The sequence below is a fragment of the Buteo buteo genome, chromosome 1, assembly GCF_964188355.1.
Source record: "Buteo buteo chromosome 1, bButBut1.hap1.1, whole genome shotgun sequence".
NCBI classification, from domain to species: domain Eukaryota; kingdom Metazoa; phylum Chordata; class Aves; order Accipitriformes; family Accipitridae; genus Buteo; species Buteo buteo.
In genome coordinates this window covers 44280678-44302153 of record NC_134171.1, presented here as the reverse complement: position 1 = coordinate 44302153, position 21476 = coordinate 44280678, and the positions used below count along the sequence as shown (strand labels likewise).

Here is a 21476-nt window from a genome sequence, read left to right as displayed (position 1 = left end):
CTGCACAGTTATTTTTTGTCAATTGCCACAGAAAGAATATACATTTCTAAGCTGTTTTAAAATAATATTTAATATTCTATTATTTAATTTTCTTTCCTTATCTGTCTTGAGATTTGTGCATTATCTTTTCCTGTGGACAGTCTCCCATTCAGGATATTGAGTCATCCTACTGAGGATTACTAATGCATTTGGATCAAATTTTTCTACCTTTATTGCACAAGAGGAATCAATGCAACTGCAATGGTCAGTGGGACTGGACTTCAGAGAACTAATTCTGCTGAAGTTAATGATTTTGTAATGGCTCTCAGTGAACCCTCAACATTCTTAATTTTTCTAAAAACAGTTGGAGAACTCAATTTTACAATTTACAAATGTATTTTGATGCATAAACTAGGAGTTGAGCCTGGTTTTGCAAACTGCACAGCCTAGTGTGCTTTTTTTCTCTTTTAATTTCCAAAAGAGTAAATTGCCAACAACTAACTAGTTGATATTAGGTAGCAACTGGAAAAGGAACGTAAAATGTTTGTAAAACAGAAAAGAAATTAATATTTTACCTTAGTTACAGACACAATAAAAATTACAGGCTTGATTTCTGAGCACTTTCCGTTGTTGACCTTCACAAACTAAAGGTGACATCAGGCAGAAGGGTTCGATACTTGGGTGTGAACCATCAAGAGGGAGTTGCAGAGTCACTTTTATCATTGCAACTACTAATTAAAAACCCTGAGGCTCACAGGCTCTGATTCACATTATGTGACTACTCCTGTGGGTGAGGATTATCTGCCTGGATTTACAAGGTCAGATACTTAATCTGTGAGCTTCTCAGAGCATGGCTGTGTCGTTTTATTTAACATTTTGTCCAAGCAATACACATAATCATTGTAAACAGAAACAACAGTAGAGCTGATAAAATTGTTATGTATATATTATTATGAGTCCAAACTGCCAAATGGATCCTCCTTTTCCTGCCTGAAGTATGAGAAGATGCAGCAAATATGAATTTTTTTTTAATTTAAACTTTTTTAGACTGTGGCTTGGCAAGGCTATATTTTATTCATATAAGCCAGATTAGTTATGTGAGATACTTTTTCTTCTTTAGTATTTCACTAAATGGAATACAGAGGCTGTGTTAACACAGAAATGATAGTTTAAACTTTTTTCCTAGAAATAATTACAGTATAATAGTTTCTTTAAGTAAATAATGGATTCTATGTTTTGGTTTGGTTTTTTTTTCTGTTATGTCTGTGACAGTTGATGCTTTTAAGGATTTTTTAATATTTGTTTGGAATCTTCAGTTATATGCCTTTTTTTATAAGATGAATGTTAACATGAGAGACAATTACATTAATGATGATCAATACAAGGAATGGAATTGTTATATTCACTGTAGTGTATATTACAGTTACCGTGCAATGTGTTGGAAAGGAATGTGTTGAACTATTACCTCATCTATCTAAAATGTTTTAAAAAATTTGGAAAATTTTTCTCAAGGGAGCCAGCAGCTATGTGACAGTGCAATCCAAATAATTAGGCACATTGTTACTCACTGAGCAGCCACACAAACTCACTTGCCTTATATGGAATTTTCTCATCTGTAATATGATTTTAAGTTGCTTTTTAATAAATATATTTTCCACATATATATTGAAAGTTTTTATGGGAAGTTAGGAAAGGTCTTTTGAGTGGTGGTTGGAGGTTTCAATGGTCCTTTTCTTTCTATCCTTTTACTTTTGCAGTTGTAAAAGTAGTTTGAAATCTCTCTTGTCCTATAACAAATATTGAATTTTAAAATACAACCTACTCCAAGCTTCTGAAAATCACAAAACTTTCTGAACAATTCTGAATGATTTATTGACTAGTACAGTATTGTCAGTGTTCTTTCTTCTGGTTTACTGGTGTTTGCAAAGGCACTTGCAGCCACAAAAGAATTATACGTGAAGGGAGTATGTGGCAGATACGTCACATGTACACAGTAAACCCAGAAGTGTGTTGCCTTTCTGTAAATGGCATGGTAAATGTTAAAATCAGCTACTTAATAGCTTAGTTTTTCTTGCTCATTGATTGCTGAATTGACATAGACATATATATATATATATATATATATATATGCCTGTGAGGTCTTACTGCAATATACACCAGCATGTGATGTTTCAAAGCCTTTAGAGTGCATTGACATCTATTTGCATGCCAACAAAGAAAACCAAATCTTTCATGGTAAAATCAGCCAAATTAAGTTTGTATCAGTTTTGTTGTTTTTTTTCTGATGGAACTTTGGGTATTGCTTTCCCTCTTTCCCTTCCCTTAAAATGAGAAGATTATGGCATGCATTCAGGAAATTTCTGTGAGAGTAAGGCTTTTAGCTGTCAATCAACATGGCTCTGAGGATGTCAAGGTCACCAGGAAGAAAAAAGCTCCAAATAATAATTAGATGATGTAATTGTCATGACTTGTCTGAATAACAAAGACATGTTGGCTTACATTCTGGAATGCATATTAGAAAATTTTTCAGCTAAAAATGTGTTTTTCATTGTCAAGAATACTTGAAGAATTTGTATGCAAGTCATTGAAGAATGTTAAACTTCCTTTAAGATGCATTGCAGTTTTTACAGGGTATTTTCTAATCTCTTCAGACTATATAGTTACTGTAGGTGTAAGATTCCATGTTTTTAACTTTTTAAAATTCCTTTTTTTTTTTTTTTCTTTTTAAAGGTGGCTTTGGAGAGCATGGAATGTCAAAAAAACGAGGTGCCCTCTATCAGCTTATAGACAGGATAAGAAGATTTGGCTCTGGTATTTTCACTGTTTAAATTAGCAGGTTGCGTGATGTGATAATGTATCATGAACATTAATGGTTCTAGTACTTTAACACTTTAAAGCCTTTCTGTATTACTATTGGCATAAACAAACTATAAAATATATAGTACAAGAATAGTAATGAAGAGATTGGCTCTTTGTTGCATTTTCTTAGAAGTCTATTTCCAGCATCAAATCTGGAAGGTAAAATACGTAGTTTTAAATCTCATATTGAAAATTCTTCAGCTTTTTTGTGTTCACAGTTATAAGTTCAACTGAGATCAATACAATGTCTTTTCGGTACAAGTAGGCTATGCTGCATAGCTGCTAATTTTATTGTTTTGTTTTTCTTCCCCCCCGCCCCCCCCCCCCCCCCCCGGATCCAGTTGGGGCATTCTGATTCATACTGTGTGTGAAGCATTTATGGTGTGTTACACTGAACAAACATATTTTTATACTGATCATACTCTTGTCAGTATGAATGTATTTGAATTCAGCAGGCTATATAAGTGGAATCCCCATTAATACTGGCTGAGTTTACTCACCATATATGATGCAAGGAGACATCGCTTTAATGTCATGAAACCTCAGCCTCAAAAAGGAAAATATGTGAAACTCCATTGTAATCACACCACATCATTATGTCTAAATGCATTGCTGCATGTCTTGTAAGATTAACCAGAGCACAGTAACTGCCTTTGCAGATGTGCTCTGGTATATAACTTTCATTCTTTACAAGAGAATTACAATTTTAGTATTGCATAAATGCTTGTCATCTTTTGCATGCAATGTGGCATAGATTTCTTACTTCTAGTTCAAAAGAAAGTTGATAAAAAGGATTTTGAATGGTAAATCATCTATAGTAACGTGATGAGGTTCGGTAATGACTGCATATTAAGTGTAACAATAGTTTTTCTCTGAAGTTTCTACCTGTGTTGTAGACAGTTGTGCAATTCTTATTTAAACACTTACTAATTACAAGGATAAGTTATTTGCTTTACCTGAGTGCTTTTTTTAAACTCTGAAATTTTCTATCTCATTCCTGATACAAATTTGTTACGTGTTAGTTGTTACAAAGGCAGGCTTTTCTTCCTGTGTATCCAGAGCTTTCTCCCTGCCTTGTGCTGTTGCTTCTTCCCTGTCTTCCTTCTGCTGTTCTCCTAGCCCTGGGGCTATGCCAAGATACCCTACCATGATCCTGCTGGGGAATCCTCCCTGATTCTGACATAGCCATTAACACTTAGGTAGAACTGGTATCCCAGGGGATACTCACAGAGGGAAGGTGTGCTCTTCAACGAGGCGTAAGACTTCAAACCCACTGAGTAGGATTTGTCGACTGCCTTTCAAGTGATCCGTTTAATCAGCTGTCCTGATATGCATACTAACTTATAAATTGCTTCAGAAGAAGCACCTGTTGTGGTGTGCAAGTCCTTATCTAACTATCCTTATCCTCTTTCGTTGTTACAGTAAGTTTCAGCTGATTTGGGAAAAGATTTGCCTGAAGTAGGGTGGATGGTGGTAATATCTCTGAAAATAGTAGACATTTTTTGGTCTTGTAATAAAATTCCAGCCATGAGTAATACTTATCCATAGGGTTCCAAAAGCTCATTTGTGAAAAATGTATATTTGGATCCTGAAGTGTTGTAGGGTTACTATCAAAATGAAACTCACATTTTCATCAAAAAATGTGTCTACTGGTAATAGCTACAGGTGATGGAGATCGGAGGGACAAATCACCCTCTCTCACTTTTTTCATGTATATACAACTTTACAAATAATTTATCTATTTTTTCCTTGTAATTCCTGATAATAAAAGGTGATTTAATACTTTAAGGACTTCTTTCTATCCAGTGCTTTAAGGATGGTCATACACTTGCTTTTTCCAGCTCTTGCAATAAAAATGAAAGGGACACTGAATGCCTTGATTACTTTGGGCCCGTCCAAAGTCTTTCCTTCTTTGTTGGAAAAACCCTTATTTATTAAAAAAAAAAAAAATCAAAACCAAAACCCCCACAAGGAGTATGATTTTTTTAAAAAAATTATTATTATTATTAAATGAGAAAATTTAGATGAAATTATGCAATGTGCCTTCAAGTTGATAAATATATGTGCAAGTTGTTACTGTAGATAGGTTTGAAAAATGAAGATTTAGACTCCACTTCAAGCACTTCTCAGAAAACTAAGTACTGATAGACTGTTGCATAATAGCAATGTCCTACTTTTAAAGGGCATAAAGAAATAATCTGACTTTGACCTGCTGGAAAATAATTGTTCTCTTTTTGTGTGTGTGATCTCATGCAGTGTTTTAATTATCATTACAGGCTTTGAGCAAAATAATACATCTAAAGGAAGAACTACTGTAAAATTCTCAGGGAGAAATGAGAAAAACCGCTTTCCCAGAGCTGCTACATCACGAACAGAAAGAATATGGCCAGGGGGTGTCATTCCATATGTAATAGGTGGAAATTTCACTGGTAAGCTTTGTGCTTTGGATGGGAGAAGGAATATGAATTTTTTTTAGTTGCCGCCCTTTTTTTTTTTTTTTTTTTTTTTTTTTTTTTTTTTTTTTTTTAAACTAAAGTCATACTATGGAAGTTAATAGAAGGGTTTCTGTTGGATCAGACCTGAAGTACATCTGTTCTGAAAATATTAGTCATACTTCAAAAAACTGTTCCCAAAGGCAAGCTACATAATAAAAATGTATAACTATGTTTTAGAAAGGGAAGGCTCTTTTTATTTGCCTAATATTTCTTGTTGCATGTTTGTTTTCAAGAGCCTAAGTAACAGAATGTCATGAAATCTTTTTTTTAAAAAATGCAGGGTTTTTAGTACAAGAATATAACTAATTTAACTGGTGTGACATGTATTCTGCTAAACTGATTTCACTCAACAAACTGACTCAAATGTGCTTTGTAGTTCCTCAGTTTGGTTTTCAGATGGGTACACTGAAATGTGTTTCAGACATATATGACAAGAAGAAAGTCTGACTTCAAAATATATAGAACTCTTAAGAGAAAACTACAAAAAGTTTAAAACATTTGTTATCCCTGAAACATGTAAATGGATCAATATCAATGTAGATGTAAGGTAATTTAAAACAAAAAAGGGATGGAGAAAAGCAAAGATGGATGGGAAAAGATATGTAATAACATCTTATTTATTGTGCACAATAATACAGAGAACCAAAAGAACCAAAAGAAACATGCAAATGTTCACATATTGTATGAATATGTATATAGAGAAACCAGAGTCATTCCTTTCAAAATGACAGCTACAGTCAAACTTTTAGTTTGGGTATTTACATAGTACTATACCAAATGTGACCTTTCCTTTAGGATTACCATCTTCTGAAATAATGGTAGGAAACTAAATGAAAGCATATCATGTTAAACATTTTACCTTTTTAATAATGAAAGATAAATTCTAAAGCTTGGAAAACATTGCTTAAAGATAGAAGAAAAGGGCAAGATGGGATGAAATAACCTTTAATTTTTTGGATCTGACATGATTTGAACTTGCTGTTTGTATGAACTTTGAGGTTTTGTTGTCTTTAAAAAAGTTTGTTTGTTTTGGTTTTGTTTTTAAATTATCCTATGCTGTAACATGCATCTTTGCAAACGTCTGCAAGGTGGATGCATTTCTGCTAGTGAATTCATGCCAAATAGTACCATTCTTTGTGGATTTCCAGCTCAGAAACAATACAGCTATATTTTTAGTTGCTGCCTCTAAGTTAATAAGCCTTGTTTTTTGTCAGGCCATGAAATTACATTGCTATACTATCTGAAGTACTGTATACTAGCTGGCTTTGTGTTCTGTGGTGAGAGCTGGCCTGGCTGTTTCTGCATCTAGAGTATAGTTTTGATTGTTTCTGAATGTGTTTCTCATTTTTAAAACAAATATCTAGATATGCTTAGTATTGTGCCAAATTAAGAATTTCCCCCTTTTGGTGGAACATTTGATTTCTGAAAGATTTTGATGCAAAATGGAGACAGGTCCCTGTTCAAGACAGCATTATTAAAATCAAATGCCTTAACTGGTATGCCTGTCTACATGGCTTAGGTTAAATTGGTCTCCAGATTTGAAGGCTGTAGGATTTTTTCTTTCCCTTTCTTTTTTGCTTCTGGCTAGATAGCTAGGATCCAGAGTTCCTGAATTTTCTTTCTTTTTATATTTTTTTTTCTTTTTCTTTCTCTTTTTTTCCCCAATGTGGTGCACTTCATAATTTCATCTGGGAAATTGCTTGGCAAATATTACATTAATGCAGGTACATAGGTAACACTACATTTTTTCTGTTGTCTTCCTCTGGTGTAACATGTGTTTTTTATTGCAGGTTTTATGTTTTCTAGAGTGTGTCAGGCAGTATTGGTCCCCTTGCAGGCAGATACTGATGAGCTGATGGTCTGAGTATCCCTTTAATTGGAATCTGGCAGTACATGGGACTGCCAGGACACAGGACTTCATGGGCCAGTGACTCCTTCCAGGCCTATATTCCTAGTATAGAAATCTGATTTTAAGGAGCAAGACGCAGTTAGAAAAGTCTCTTATTTCATCTCATTCAATTCTTCCAGGCACCCAGCGCGCCATGTTCAAACAGGCTATGCGACACTGGGAAAAGTACACATGCGTGACATTTATAGAACGAAGCGATGAAGAAAGTTATATTGTATTTACATACAGACCGTGTGGGTAAGTGAGGATGTATGGTAACAGATACTTGTGCTTTCAATGTTTGGCCATGTTTGTCAGCTTTGCAGTTATAAGTAAAAATATACTTCACAGGAAAATGTATAGATGATTACTGCATTTAAGTGATACATGTGTTCTGCTTGGCTTTAGGTTCACTGAAGGCAGTATGTATAGTAACTTTTTGAAGTTATGCCTCTTTTGACTATGTCTAGATAAAATGATCTTGCTATATATACATAGATATGAGACACTTATATTTGGCTCTCTGTCATGCTTTTAATATTTATATGTATTGTTCTAAAGGTATTTCAGGCTTATCATTTGTTTATTCTTAGCTTTCTCCATGTCACATGTTGACTGCTGAATTATGTATGGACATCTATCCCATATTCCTTTTCCAGCTTAATTGTTGTTAATTGTAATTTTAACTCTTCTATTGTTAGAATGTCCTTGCCCAGATTTTTTAACCACCAGGTCACTGATGTGTAAAAGTAAACAAACCAGGTTTTATTACTCAATAGCGCAGCTTTCCATTAATCGCCGTGTTCCATCTTCAGATATTTCTGCTCACAAGTGCTTCAGTGTCATGATTTAACCCCAGCCAGCAACTAAAAGTCCCACGCAGCCACTCGCTCACTCCCCCTGTGTCAGGATGGGGGAGACAATCAGAAGGGTAGAAGTGAGAAAACTCATGGGCTGAGATAAAGACAGTTTAATAGGTAAAGCAAAAGCTGCGCACATGCAAGCAAAGCAAAACAAGGAATTAATTCACCGCTTTCCATGGGCAGGCAGGTGTTCAGCCATCTCCAGGAAAGCAGGGCTCCATCACGTGTAACCCTTACTTGGGAAGACAAACGCCATCACTCTGAATGTCCCCCCCTTCCTCCTTCTTCCCCCAGTTTTATCTGCTGAGCATGACACCATGTGGTCTGGGACATCCCTGTGGTCAGTTGGGGTCAGTTGTCCCAGCTGTTTCGCCTTCCAACTTCTTGTGCCCCCCCAGCCTCCTCGCCGGTGGGGTGGGGGGAGAGGCAGAAAAGGCCTCGGCTCTGTGTGAGCACTGCTCAGCAGTAACGAAAACATCCCTGTGTTATCAACACTGTTTTCAGCACAAATCCAAAACACAGCACTGCACCAGCTGCTATGAAGAAAATTAACTCTACCCCAGCCCAAACCAGCACACTCAGTCAGCTATGTTTGTTACTTATTCCACTCAGAATTCTTAGTTTTATATAGTGGTCAGTGAACTTCCTGAGTGTACCATATTAATTTTCCAAGAAGAACACTCACTACCTGTGGAAATACTGTACTTCTGATAGTCACCTTCTGTTTGGGTTGTAGGCTCCATAGTGAACAGTTCTCTGTCTTGCTGACTTCCTGAACAATGAACACTTTGCATGCCTACTTTTGAATTTTTATGGGATACGGTTGTGAATAGAAGTTTTGGGACCTCCTTGCATTGTAGGAATGATCCTGAATGTACTTAATTATAGCCCATAAAATTACATGTAGACTTAACTGTTTAAATTACTCCTGACATTCTTCTTAAGGCATAGGACAACGTAATAAAACCCACTCCTAGGCTATTTTAAGAAAGGTGTCACCTTTGCCTTGGAAAGTCTCTGAGACACACATCCTTGCAATTGGATAGCTTATTCTGTGGGAGCACCTGTGAACTTGCCTGTCATGTTCTTGTGCTCCTGTAGGTCTGCTGTAGACCCCTGTTAGAAACAGTGCCAAATGAAATGGACTTTTTTTCTGACCCAGCATGGCTGCTCTTTTAGTTAATGATGCAACCCGTAAGATAGGATTCAAGGACACTGACATATAGCTGGAAGAGAAATGGGAAGCAGAGAATAATTGTGATGATTCCCTGCACTCACAGAGGTAGAAAGCAATGTGAATTTAAACAAAAGAGTGTGAAAAATATAAGTGGTCTCAGGTGCTTTAGAAACAGAAGTATGCAGATATCTACAGAGATCTTGGTTTCGTGAAAAATAAATTCTACAACTTAAAAGTGCCCAAAGCCAAATGACAGAAAATCTCTCCAGCCAAAGCACTGTTCCTTGGGCTGGTTGATGCTTCATGAAATCAAGTCAATTTAGGGTGAAGGCTGGATTATAACCAATTTGAACCAGAAGGTTGAAATATACTCAGTGCCTACCTTCAAAGTCACCATTATCCTTTACAGTTAATGTTGTTTTGTTGATGGGTACTTTACAAATTCTAAGTAATTTACAAAGGCTGTAACAAGTTTATAATAAGGGAAAAACCAAGGAAGAGTGTGGCTATGAACAGTCCACCAGTGATGGAAAAAACAGGCTAAACAGAAGGGGCAGCTGAGTGACTTTTTTGGGGGTCCTGAATCCATAAGCCATTTTAGGAAAAGCCAGATAAATAAGAACATGTCTTCCCTGGGTGAATGGGAACCACTGTGCACTAACCACCGTCATACAGTGCTGATGCAGGATTTTCCATAGAAAGAGCCCAGACAAAAATGACACCAAACCATCTGCAAACACTTTCTGCTACATGGCCAGCAGAAATTAATCTCAGTTCTTTCCCATAGCACCCAGCTGTGTTGGTTTGTTAGCACATTGTGTCATTATTGTTTGCAGTACCATGGCAGCTAACATTCACAGATGAGGGAGACTTTATTGTACTTAGCACTGTTCAAATTAAAAGTTAAATGATAAACCCTGCCCCAAAGAGCACACAGTCAAAACATAACACATTTAATGAAACAAAAAGTAGATACAGTCATATATGTGGAAATTCAGGTGGCAATATCTACAAATGTCTGAGATGACAGCAGTAGTGCACTAGTAAGTGAAGTGTTATTGAGCTTTTGTAAACATTAAGGATATTTGGAAGGACCATAATGCATTATTTCTTGCAGCAGTTCATGGGAAGCTCATCCCAGAAGGGCAGTGATGAAAAAAGCATATTTGAAATATAGCAGCTGGTTATCAGAGATACATGACCTTCCTGAATTTGAGAGTTTATATATCAGCAATGAATGAGAGAGAAGTTTTGATTATCGTAGACACATAGGACTGCAAGGGATCTCAGAAAGATGTCTAATGTATTCTTATGACAGAAACGACTATACCTAAGTCATTGCTGATATATACTTGTCTAACTTGTTTCTAAAAACCTGCAAAAATGAATACTTTACAGCCTGCTAGGAAATGTATTTCTTCAGTATCCTTAATATAAGAAATGTAAGAAGTCAGGCGCAGTATTTTTGGTCATAGCTAAACAAGATATTTCTTGCTGCAATTAAAGTACGTTAACTTTCTTTCCTGCTCACCATGGCCATAGAAAATAAATTATTCCAGTTTCTTTTTTGAAAGAATCTATTATATACTTTGAGACTATTATTATGCCCACCCTCAGTTCTATTTTCTTTTAGGCTAGAAAACACCTAATTCATTTAATCTTTCCTGGTAAGTTGCGTTTCCTAGGTCTTTGATCACATTGTTATTCTCTTTAAGATTCTTTTCAACTAGCCCACATCTTTCTTGAAATTGAGGACTCAAAACTAGGGTGTGTTTGTCCAGATGAATCATTACTTCTGCTGAGCCAGTGCTAGAGCTAATTCATATATCTTGTAGTCTTTCTTCCACTTGGGTACGTAAGCATGATGCCTCCCTGTTTCTCAACAGCTGCCACATTTGACATGTGATCAGTTGGGATGTGACTCCAAATAAAAGTCAGAGTTCATTCCACAGCACTAATACCCTGCCACTGGTTCCAGCATGTGCCGTGTTTTGCCCATCTCAGGACGTGAAAAAATTCTGTATTTCCCTTTTCAGATCTCTTCTCTAATCTGTTAAAGTAGCTATCAATTCCAGGCTTGTCTTCATGGTATTTAGCAGTCTTTTCTTAGACTGCAAGTTTAAAGAGCATATTTTCTATCTTCACTTCATATAATATTCCAGCCTGCTTCATACCCCCCTTTGTATCAGGGTTCTATAGTTTGCTTATTGGCAGCTTGTGTGGAAAAATATCAAAAGCTTTACAGCTCGATCCCTCCTTCCTTCCCATCAGAATAATTTCACCTATGGCAGTCTTAAACTGCAATTGTGTCATCATGTCTTGTTTATTTAACCTGATTTTGAGAACGGTTAATTATTGAAATATTGTTTCTTAGTACAGCTGAAGCAATTAGTTTGAAATTTTTTAATTACTGATAGTCATTTATACCCATTAGCTGCAGATGTGAGAATAAGAATATAGTATTAAGATACTAGTGTTTATGATTCTTCTACCAAAGCAGTGTACATTGGCAGTAATACCTATTACAGTAAGTATTTATGCAGCTAGTTGATTAGGGCAAGTAAAACTTAATTTGTAAACAGTTTGAAAACACTCTTTGTTCACTACTGCTTCTCTAGCCTTATGTTTCTTATTATCAGATAGTAAGTGCCTGAAGACACAGTCAGTACGCTTCCCTGTATGGAAAGCCAAAAAAGGGGTCAGCAAACTGGGATGGCCTATAGTCACATGCTCTTGATAAATATTACCAAGTACAAGATTAAACTTCTTTTTGTATAGTGAGACAAAAAAAGGACAATTAGTCATATGGTTCTGGCATCTCAGCATGCCTTTGATCTGACTTTGTGGCAATTTTTGGTCTCCACTGGAGGACTTAAGCACTTTTAATGAAAACTTTTGGATGACTTATTGCAATCACTACCATATCCTCTTGTACAGGTATTTGACAAAGCTGTCTGAGATACAGGAAAACCAAATTTCTTTCATGTGCTTGCCCAAACATTGTAGACTGAACAGCTTCTGAATGTTTTAATGTTTTTTAAACTTGTTAGTATATTAAATAGGCCTCACAGGCAAGTCCTTAAAGTTGGTGAACCAGGTAAATTCATTGCCTGCAGGTACCCTTTAGCTTTAAGAAGTTATACATGTTATAAAAGGCGCTCAATCACTTTTATGGAATGAGAAGAAATTCAGAGTTGTGCTAAATAATCCGTTGCACTAGGGCTGACTCATGCTCTCGGGTGATAATTGACTCTAGCAGCTGGCACTCTTCCTGCCCACAGCCGCTGACACAGCTTCTCTGCTGGTTGCGGCGTGGCCTCCAGGATGGGTGTGACCAAGGTGTAGGTGAGCAGTTGCCCTAGTCTAAAACACAGTGCATTAACATAAACTGAATGAGGGGGGATGCGTGTTAATACACTGGGATAGGCAGCTGTTGACTGAGGAACAGGCTCAGTTGGCTGTTCTTTATAATATTGGGGTAGTCGTCTCCATGGAGCAGGCGAAGAAGCAGTAGCAACATCTGCCATCACAACAGGTCCTCTTAGGGCTGTGAATCAGAACATTTAGTAACCATGATTGTACTGATCCCTGACAATAAGCAAATTCATCAAGCCAGGTCGTAGCCAATATCTCCTTTGTACAGAATGAGTTGTATTTGTGATTGAAAGAGGCGTGTTTTCACCAAGAGAAAAACTCTGCTTCTTCAGTGAGTTTTTGTTTGTGAATTTTGTGAACTTTCTCTTGCTTTGTCTAACATGTAGGCGATGCTATGCATTCCTAGTATGTTTATGAAGTTCTGCAGCTTTTTATCCACAACTTCATACAGTCAGTGCCATGGCAAGCTGATGTTGTGGTCTATGAGGATTTTTATATTATCACACTCTGAAGAGTGCAGCTTTTTAAAAAAGGGCAACATTGACCCTACCCGATTCTCTCTTTCTTCATATTAATTTAAGAGTGTTTTTGACAGTAGCTGTGAAATAGTATTACTTAAAAGAATGAGTCTATTGTTCCAGTCATTTCACTTTCTCTGTCATTTGTTTCTCTTTGCTCACCATCATTGATCAGCTAGACTGATTAAATGGAATTAGAGATTCATAAATAGTTACTGTCTCCAACTGCTGTCTGGTGCAATAAAGATTAAAGAGATGAGGATCTTTAAAAGCTACCAGTTGACTAAGTTTAAGGGGCACGACAACTGGTCATACAGCACAGAGAGGTCTTGGTCTTTTGCCAAACACACCTGGGGTCACACCCATGATATTGCGAATTATTTTTTTTCATAGATTTATTTATTTTAGTTCTCCTTACCCTTTGACCCAATGCAATTGTTGAAATGATCAGAATCTTGTAGCTTAATTGGATGAATCTGGTGTGCTTGACATGACACTCAACCTTGCAAATCCTAATGACCCTCTATGAGTGTGCACTGCTGCTGTTATTTTAAGACTTGATGTTAATTCTAATTTTTCTTTGGCATGTAAAGAAATACTCAATAAATTTGTTTATAATTTCTGGGAAGCACTTGAAATCTGTTAAGTAACCACTGTAAGGGAATTACCATACCCATCTGGCTGCTTGTTTTTAGGAGCGGGCCAGCACTAAAAAAATAATTCCTAATGTGTTGGGTTTTAGGTGTTCAGTATTAGACCACCTAGAGGAATACTATGTAAAAGATTGCAGTTAATTTTTTTCTTCTGGAAAGAAAACATCTTTCAAATGTGTCAGATGAGGTACCCAAAGCCAGTACACACATTTGATAATGCCTTGTTTTTTGTGACTATAATAGTAAAATGTCAAATTATTTTTGCAAACACCTAAAAGTCTATCTGATCTATGAAATACCAATGAAAGCTTTCAGAGGTGATCTTAAGCACCTCTGTTCTCAAGAAACAATCAACTTTTTGGTATTGTTAATTGTATTTGGTAAATTGGTTAATTAGGTATTTATTTACCATATGTTCTTCTAAAAACAAATCGTCTTAATAACTTAATGTGTTATACTAGCCATTTTGTTGTTCTGCTATTATGGCACAATTATTGCCTGACCTTTTCCAAGATACAGTGCACAACCTTAAAAGGTTAAACCCTCTTTTGGTCCAAATGAAGTAAAAAGGATGGGAAGAGATAGACTGTAGTTAAATTCTTGTTTTATTCTTTTGCCCTTGTTGCAAATAGTGTCAATAAAAGCAGAACTGGGGACATCATAGAGGGTGCTATCTGGAATATTTATTTATTATTTTTTCCCTTTTTCCTTTTCTCTGTCTCCAAAGTATCGTTTTGCAAAAATTATACTGAAAATCTATGGAAATTTTGAAGCCACCAAATATGTCTTTGCTAGTTGAAGCATGTAATGTACATGAAGTCAATAACATAGGCATGTTAAAACTATTGAAATTGTATTAAATATTCTACAACCTACAGTCTTAATAACCTATTGATTTGCTTTAAGCTATAAGAAATGATTAATGTTCTTTAGTTCTACATTGCAATATTTCTCTATAGAGTTTCCACACAGTGGTAAACATGAAGACTCAGCAGAAGTGTTTAAACTGTTTTAAACTAAAGGATTTGTTCTGCCTTTTCATAATTATGCATGGTTATCCTAACTTTATTCTCATCAATCTCTTGCACTGCCATCATGTGTTGTATTCAGATCATAAAGGTTTTGAATTGCAAATTAAATTCCAGGATTTAAACAAATGTGTTGAGTCTCCAAGCTGTATTTTGCAGAATTATAATTGAATGTAGAACTAGATAGGTTAAAATCGGTTGTGTGGTTGGGCTTGTAGGGTTGTGGTTAATGGCTTGGACTCAGACTGTGACTGAAAGTGCAGTATCACAGGGGCCTAACCTGGGACCTGTCCTTTTTAACGTCTTTATCAATGACCCATGAAGAGGTGGTGTTGCATGCTCTCATAAAGTTTGCAGATGACACCAAGTTGGGGGGGGACACCAGATGGATAGGCTCAGTGGTAGAACTGTCACCCAGAAGGGCGCAGGCAGGCTGGGGGAAGTGACCAACAGGAACCTTATGAAGTTCAACAAGGTCAGATACAAAGTCCTGCACTTGCAAAGGAAGGGCAAGATAGGATGGGCACTGCCGGATTGAGGAGTAGCTCTGTGCAGACGGCCATGGGGCAGTGAGCTGGGCAGAAGCTGGCCATGGGCCCTGGCCACAAAGGCAGCCAGTGGTGTCTGGGGCTGTGTGAACAGAAGCGCAGCTGGTGGTGGCTCAAGGGAAGGGGTTATCCCTCTCTGCACACCACTTGCTGGATTACAGGTAGACCCTACATCCAGTTGTGGGCCCTCAGTACAAGAAAGATATTAATAACCTGGAAGGAGTTAAGCACAGGGCTGCCAAGATGCTCAGGAGCTGGAGCACTTGCCCTGTGAGGAGATGCTGACGGTCCAGGGTTTGCTCAGTTGGAGAAGAGTTGGCTTTAGGGAGACCAGCAGCAGGCCTCAGTTCCTATGGGGAGAGCAACAAGAAGAGGGAGCCAGGCTCTTCATGGTGGAAGAGCTTCATGGGAGAACACAAGGCAACAGGCATAAGCTAAAGAAAGAGAGAATCAGACCAGATATAAGGAATAAATTTTTCACAGTGAGGACAGCCAAGCATTGGAGCAGGTTGTTCAGAGGGGCTATGCTGTCTCTATCCTTGGAGGTTTTCAAGAACCAACTGGTTAAAGACCTGAGCAGCCCTGGTCTGACTTCATATCTGACCCAGCTTTGAGCAGAAAGTTAAACTGGAGACTGCCAGAGGTCGCTTCCAACCTGAATTATGCAAGAATCAGTGGAAATTTATCCATATTTAGTAGTCTGTAATGTGAATTCTAACAGACTGCATGCGTTTTATGCTTTTCTGTTTTTAAAATAACCATCAGGCATTGTCAGTGCATTTTATCTCTTTGTACATGTTAAGGTCAGTACAGCATCATTACCATAATGATGTACCTGACCTTAACATAGGTAGGAAGCCCTAACTCATTAAGTTCACCTAATATGGAAATGGTAAAAGGCTTTCACAGAATGTGGATTACTTCATCCGATTGTGTTTTCTACCATGGTTTCCTGGAGACTGCCAAGGAAAATGATACATCTTAGTTCTTGCTTCAAAGTGTTCAAAGATAAGGAGCAATGTTTTCTAAAAGATTTGATGTTTGGGACCTAGGAACTGTGTTTGACAAATCTATTCAGTGCACATAATGCAGCTGCTTGTGACAGTGAATTGGGAATTCTGTACTGAGGACAGAAGGTCTTTAATGGCTTTTTAAATGAATGAACTTTTCTGAGAATGAAGAGTTACTGCAAATTCTACTACTTTTGGCTCAGAGTACAAAGTGTGTACTCCAGCATTCCTTGCCTAGTTGGATGGGACAGTAAATAACACTGTGTAGGAGGTTTAAAAAAACCAACCAAACAACAACAGCAAAACTCCCAACAAAACAACAAAAATCCCCAGACCCTCTTAGGGATCCAAGTACTTCTCTGCCCAGGGTGAGCACAAGTGAATAAGAGAGTATATGAACTATGGTAATTTCCTTATTGCACAACAGAAACATATTCAAAGAGTTTACTGACTTGTGAAAGATAAAAACCAGGGTAAAAATGATATTGAAAATATCTGTAGTGCTTTAATTGTGTTTACATATTCACCTGTAGCCATAGTATTTATTCTGCAAACGTGCAGTCTGAAAAATATGTTAAGCAAAACCATGTCAGCGTGTCAGGTGCAAAGGTGAAATCCACTGTGGAATCATGAGATAAAATGGTGTAACTGCTCTAAATTTTTATTTTAATCTTATTTCTGCTATCTGTTGCTCCTTTTTATCACCTATGCTGTATTTTTAGGGCACATAAGGTAAATAAATAGGTCATAAATACTGTAAATAGTAATTTTGTGTTAATACAGTTTCTACAGAGTCAGGGAAATACACAGAGCAGTAAACAGGTGTTCTTTATTTTCTTTTACTGTGGCGTGGAACAGTAGCACATAAACCCGCAACATTGACAATGGCACAGAATTGTAGCAGGGAGTCTAAATTACCATTGTTTTTATTCACCTGCCTTGAAGAGAGCCTTGAAGAGAGCCTTGAAGAGAGATGAAGGCACCTTAAGAAAATAATTAAACATGATATTGCACAACTCTAGCTGAAGCACTGAGCCTGATTCAGTGCTTTGACCTAAAAAGGTGATTCATACCTATCCTTGGAACTATCTAAAGCAGGAAGAAAAGTGTTAACTTATTTTGAAGGTAGGAATACTTGAGAAGCAGTTGAGATAGCAAGGAATGATTTTAATGTGAAGAATAATTTTTCCCAAGAGTATTTTCAAATTAGTTTCAAAATTCTTGATACAACCCTCCTAGGCTGTTGTAGTAATACTTTCCTCTATAACGTAATTTGTGTGACCTTTATAATTTTAAGATATTACTATTGTTTTTTGGTATATCTATCTTTGATTTTAACCATTAGTGCAAAACCAGTATATGTTTACTAAGAACAGGTATTGTGAGCTAAAATGCCATGGCTGTACTACTCTAATATTCATATTTTAAAATTCTGGTTGTATTAGACACTAACAAAAATCAATGAAGATGACCAACCAAGACTGATTGACTAGCTAGCCAACTAACCAAAGTGAAAAGTGTCTTTGCCACCACAAAACCCGAAAAGGAGGAACAAGCTAAATGTTGTCTGTAGAATTTAATCCGCTGTCAGTATTGCTCCCATGGCTGCTCTTCCTTTATTGCCCACAGAGACATATGAAAGATAGGATCATTCACCACATTAGCATTGATCTCCTCAAGGGCCAAATATATTCTGCTATGTGAATGTTGCATCAGAAAACATGTTTTTATTAAAAAAGAGGGAGGAGGGAGAGAGTGGAGGTGATCTGCTCAGTACAGTTCCATTCCACCTGTGTCCTGGTTTCAGCTGGGATAGAGTTAACTCTTTTCCTAGTAGCTGGTACAGTGCTATGTTTTGAGTTCAGTATGCGAAGAATGTTGATAACACTCTGATGTTTTCAGTTGTTGCTCAGTAGTGTTTAGACTATAGTCAAGGATTTTTCAGCTTCTCATGCCCAGCCACTGAGAAAGCTGGAGGGGCACAAGAAGTTGGCACAGGACACAGCCAGGGCAGCTGACCCAAACTGGCCAACGGTGTATTCCATACCATGGGACATCCCATCTAGTTTAGGAACTGGGGGGAGTGGGGGTGGGGAATTGCCACTCGGGGACTAATGGGGTGTCGACTGGCAGGTGGTGAGCAATTGCACTGTGCATCATTTGTATATTCCAATCCTTTTATTATTACTGCTGTTATTTTATTAGTGTTGTCATTATCATTATTAGTTTCTTTCTTTCTGTTCTGTTAAACCGTTCTTATCTCAACCCACAAGTTTTACTTCTTTTTCCTGATTCTCTCCCACATCCCACTGGGTCGGGGGGAGTGAGTGAGCGGCTGCGTGGTGCTTAGTTGCTGGTTGGGGTTAAACCGTGACCACCTGACAGAGGGCAGAATTCATAGAGCAGAGATCTGCTCTGGGAATCAGGGAAGTCAGGCTTTTATTAGGGAATATAATGCTGGCTTGAAATATTTAATATCTTCAGAGGTGACAGAGAATCAGTTTATGAAACCTGAAATTGTCTTCCATTTTGCTAGGATTTGCTTTACTCTCATTTCTCTCCTTTTCCTAGCATAGTCAGCAGACTTTTTTCTAACCAAAAAGTGGACATCTCAGATAAATGCAGACAGTATGAATGCTGAAAAGGGCAGCTCTGTTCCATAAGTCTATACTGGAATCATGGAAGTGCAGTGGAACAGGAATGAAACATGAGAGCAGTTTTGAAGCGGGGTTTTTGGGGGTTGTTTGTGTTGGGGTTTTTTCTTATGAAAATATGGCTTTCTGTGACTAAGGTTCCTATTACAAGAAAACAGGAGTGAGAGAAAAAAAATGTTTGCACGTATCCAGAGCGTTCAACTTCCTAATATACCGTTGCTGCAAATGCCATTGTTTGTCACCCATAGCCACAGAAACAAAAAATGAGGAGGGATTGCACAGTGGCATCACAGGATTCCGCATCTCATTCAGGATACCTTACTCCTGGATTTTCAACTGTATGCTAAGTGCATCTTTTAAAGGACTACTATTTCACTTGCATCATTTCTGTACCCTTTATAGATGGAACTAATGAAGTAGAGTGACTTTTCAGATCAAAATAAAGCAAACTTATCAGAACTGAGTGACTAAAGTCTGGTGAGTGCTGTCAAGACACACAGCAGAAGTATGGCACAGAAGAAACCTTGCTTTACTTATTCTTTCCTCTTCCCTCTGTATGCCTCTTGAGTGTGCATGGGCAGGAAAGTAGTGATATGCATGGGTGAGGTGGTATGTCCAGTCAACTTTATTTTTATTGGTTCTTTGGATGAAAAGAAGTTCCTGTGTCATTCTGAGATACAAGGCCACAAGCAACAATTCCATTGAGCATAGCTGGCATCTTTTAAGAAGACCTTGAATAAAAAAAAACAACCGCAAACATTCATGTGTCCTTATTGGGTATTCTGAATAATAAGTTGTTCTTGCACTAGATCTAGACTTTGTGAGACTGCAGAAATTGCATAGTGTATTGTTCTGCTGATTTTTTAATATAATATTTTCCCATATTTTAACTGAATTTTCGATATTGTTTATAGAGATATGCATGAAAACTTTCATCTGTGTTTGTGTTTTAATTACAGGTGCTGTTCTTATGTGGGTCGAAGGGGAAATGGTCCTCAGGCTATATCTATTGGCAAGAATTGTGATAAATTTGGTATAGTTGTCCATGAGTTGGGTCATGTGATAGGTTTTTGGCACGAACATACACGACCAGACCGTGATGACCATGTTACCATCATTAGAGAAAACATCCAGCCTGGTGAGATATTCTGAGAAGTATTTTGGGAAAAAAAGTCTGTTTATTTTTGGTGTTTCCTTCATCTGCTCAACTCTCCTAAAACTGAACACTGAATAGCAGAAATTAACCGAACAGCAGAAATGAGCATTTATGCCTGCTATTCCTCTTAGCTAGACTGATCTCAAGCTGATTCGCAAATGAAATACTGCAACTAAAATATAAGCTTTTCTAAAGATCTGGTGAAGTATCAAGCTGTTAAATAGTATTGGCTAGAAGGAGAGAAGTAGTAATCATGCTCAAAAACTTTGAAGGAAGCTATTGCTCTTAAAACCCTTTAAAAGTCATGTTTCTGTGCTTAAGAAAGGGCTTTTCTTTTGTAGTCTTTACTGAATGGTAAATGAAACACATCAATAGCTTTTTAGCTGCCCAAGAGGTTTAGACTGGGGAGGTAAGCTGAGGAGTTTGAATCTGTGATAAAGATGGGCACTGTTCCCACCCCTACAGAGCTTGCAGCTTTAGCCAATGGGCTTGGCGTTGTTGAGACAAAGCATCTGAGGAACCTGAGAACTTTAAACTGTGACTGTCATCTCTTTGTCAGTCTAGCTGTTGTGCCCACACTTGTGTTGTGTGGGCAAGATGGGAGGGAATTAGGCATATTTTATATGCAGTGTTCATAAATGTGCATGGTCTTTGTGAACCACTGATTTTGACTTACAGGAATTCTCCGCTCAAGAAGCGGTCAAATCAGAAATTGTCCAATCATAGCTTGGAGTATTTGTTCCTACAGAAAATGTTTTAAAACAAAATAAATTTGAGATGCAAGACATCTTTGCCACCTCAACTAGGACTTGGAAGATGAATGGCAGCTAATACACACTCCCACAAGTCTATGAAGTCCTCAAAGGGCATGTGCATTCAAGCCTTCCTTTTGTTTTCTTTGTGTCATTGACTTGTGTAGATGCCATAAGTGGTCTTGCCCTGTTCTTTTTCTGTGATGGGGAAAATCAGCTGGAGTGCCATCCTCAGCCTCCTGCTCTCTCCTTTCAGTTGTCTTTCTAGTTTCTGGCTGAAACCACTTCTTGTGGTGTGGCATGAGCTTGAGGATCACTAGATGGGATCAGGAATTCATGACCACCAAGACATTTGAATTTTGTTATATTATGGAAATTATGTTGGTTAATAATGTTAATGCCACTGCAATTTTTTTTGCAAGACACCAATTGGAATATGAATTGGAATAAAGGGTGCTTTGCATTTCTTAATACACTGATTAGGACAAAGAACTTCTGGTCTGGAATGATGAACTAAGTAT

The 21476-nt window shown here is 37.4% G+C and overlaps 1 protein-coding gene across 1 annotated transcript in view; it reads left to right on the top strand.

Moving 5' to 3' along the window:
* TLL1 (tolloid like 1) overlaps positions 1-21476 on the top strand; it is a 140462-nt gene that overhangs the window by 61173 nt on the left and 57813 nt on the right. The window contains exons 3-6 of the mRNA XM_075028950.1: positions 2710-2790; positions 5115-5267; positions 7362-7479; positions 20007-20185. Coding sequence (XP_074885051.1) covers positions 2710-2790; positions 5115-5267; positions 7362-7479; positions 20007-20185 — 531 coding nt within the window. The remainder of the gene's footprint in view (positions 1-2709; positions 2791-5114; positions 5268-7361; positions 7480-20006; positions 20186-21476) is intronic.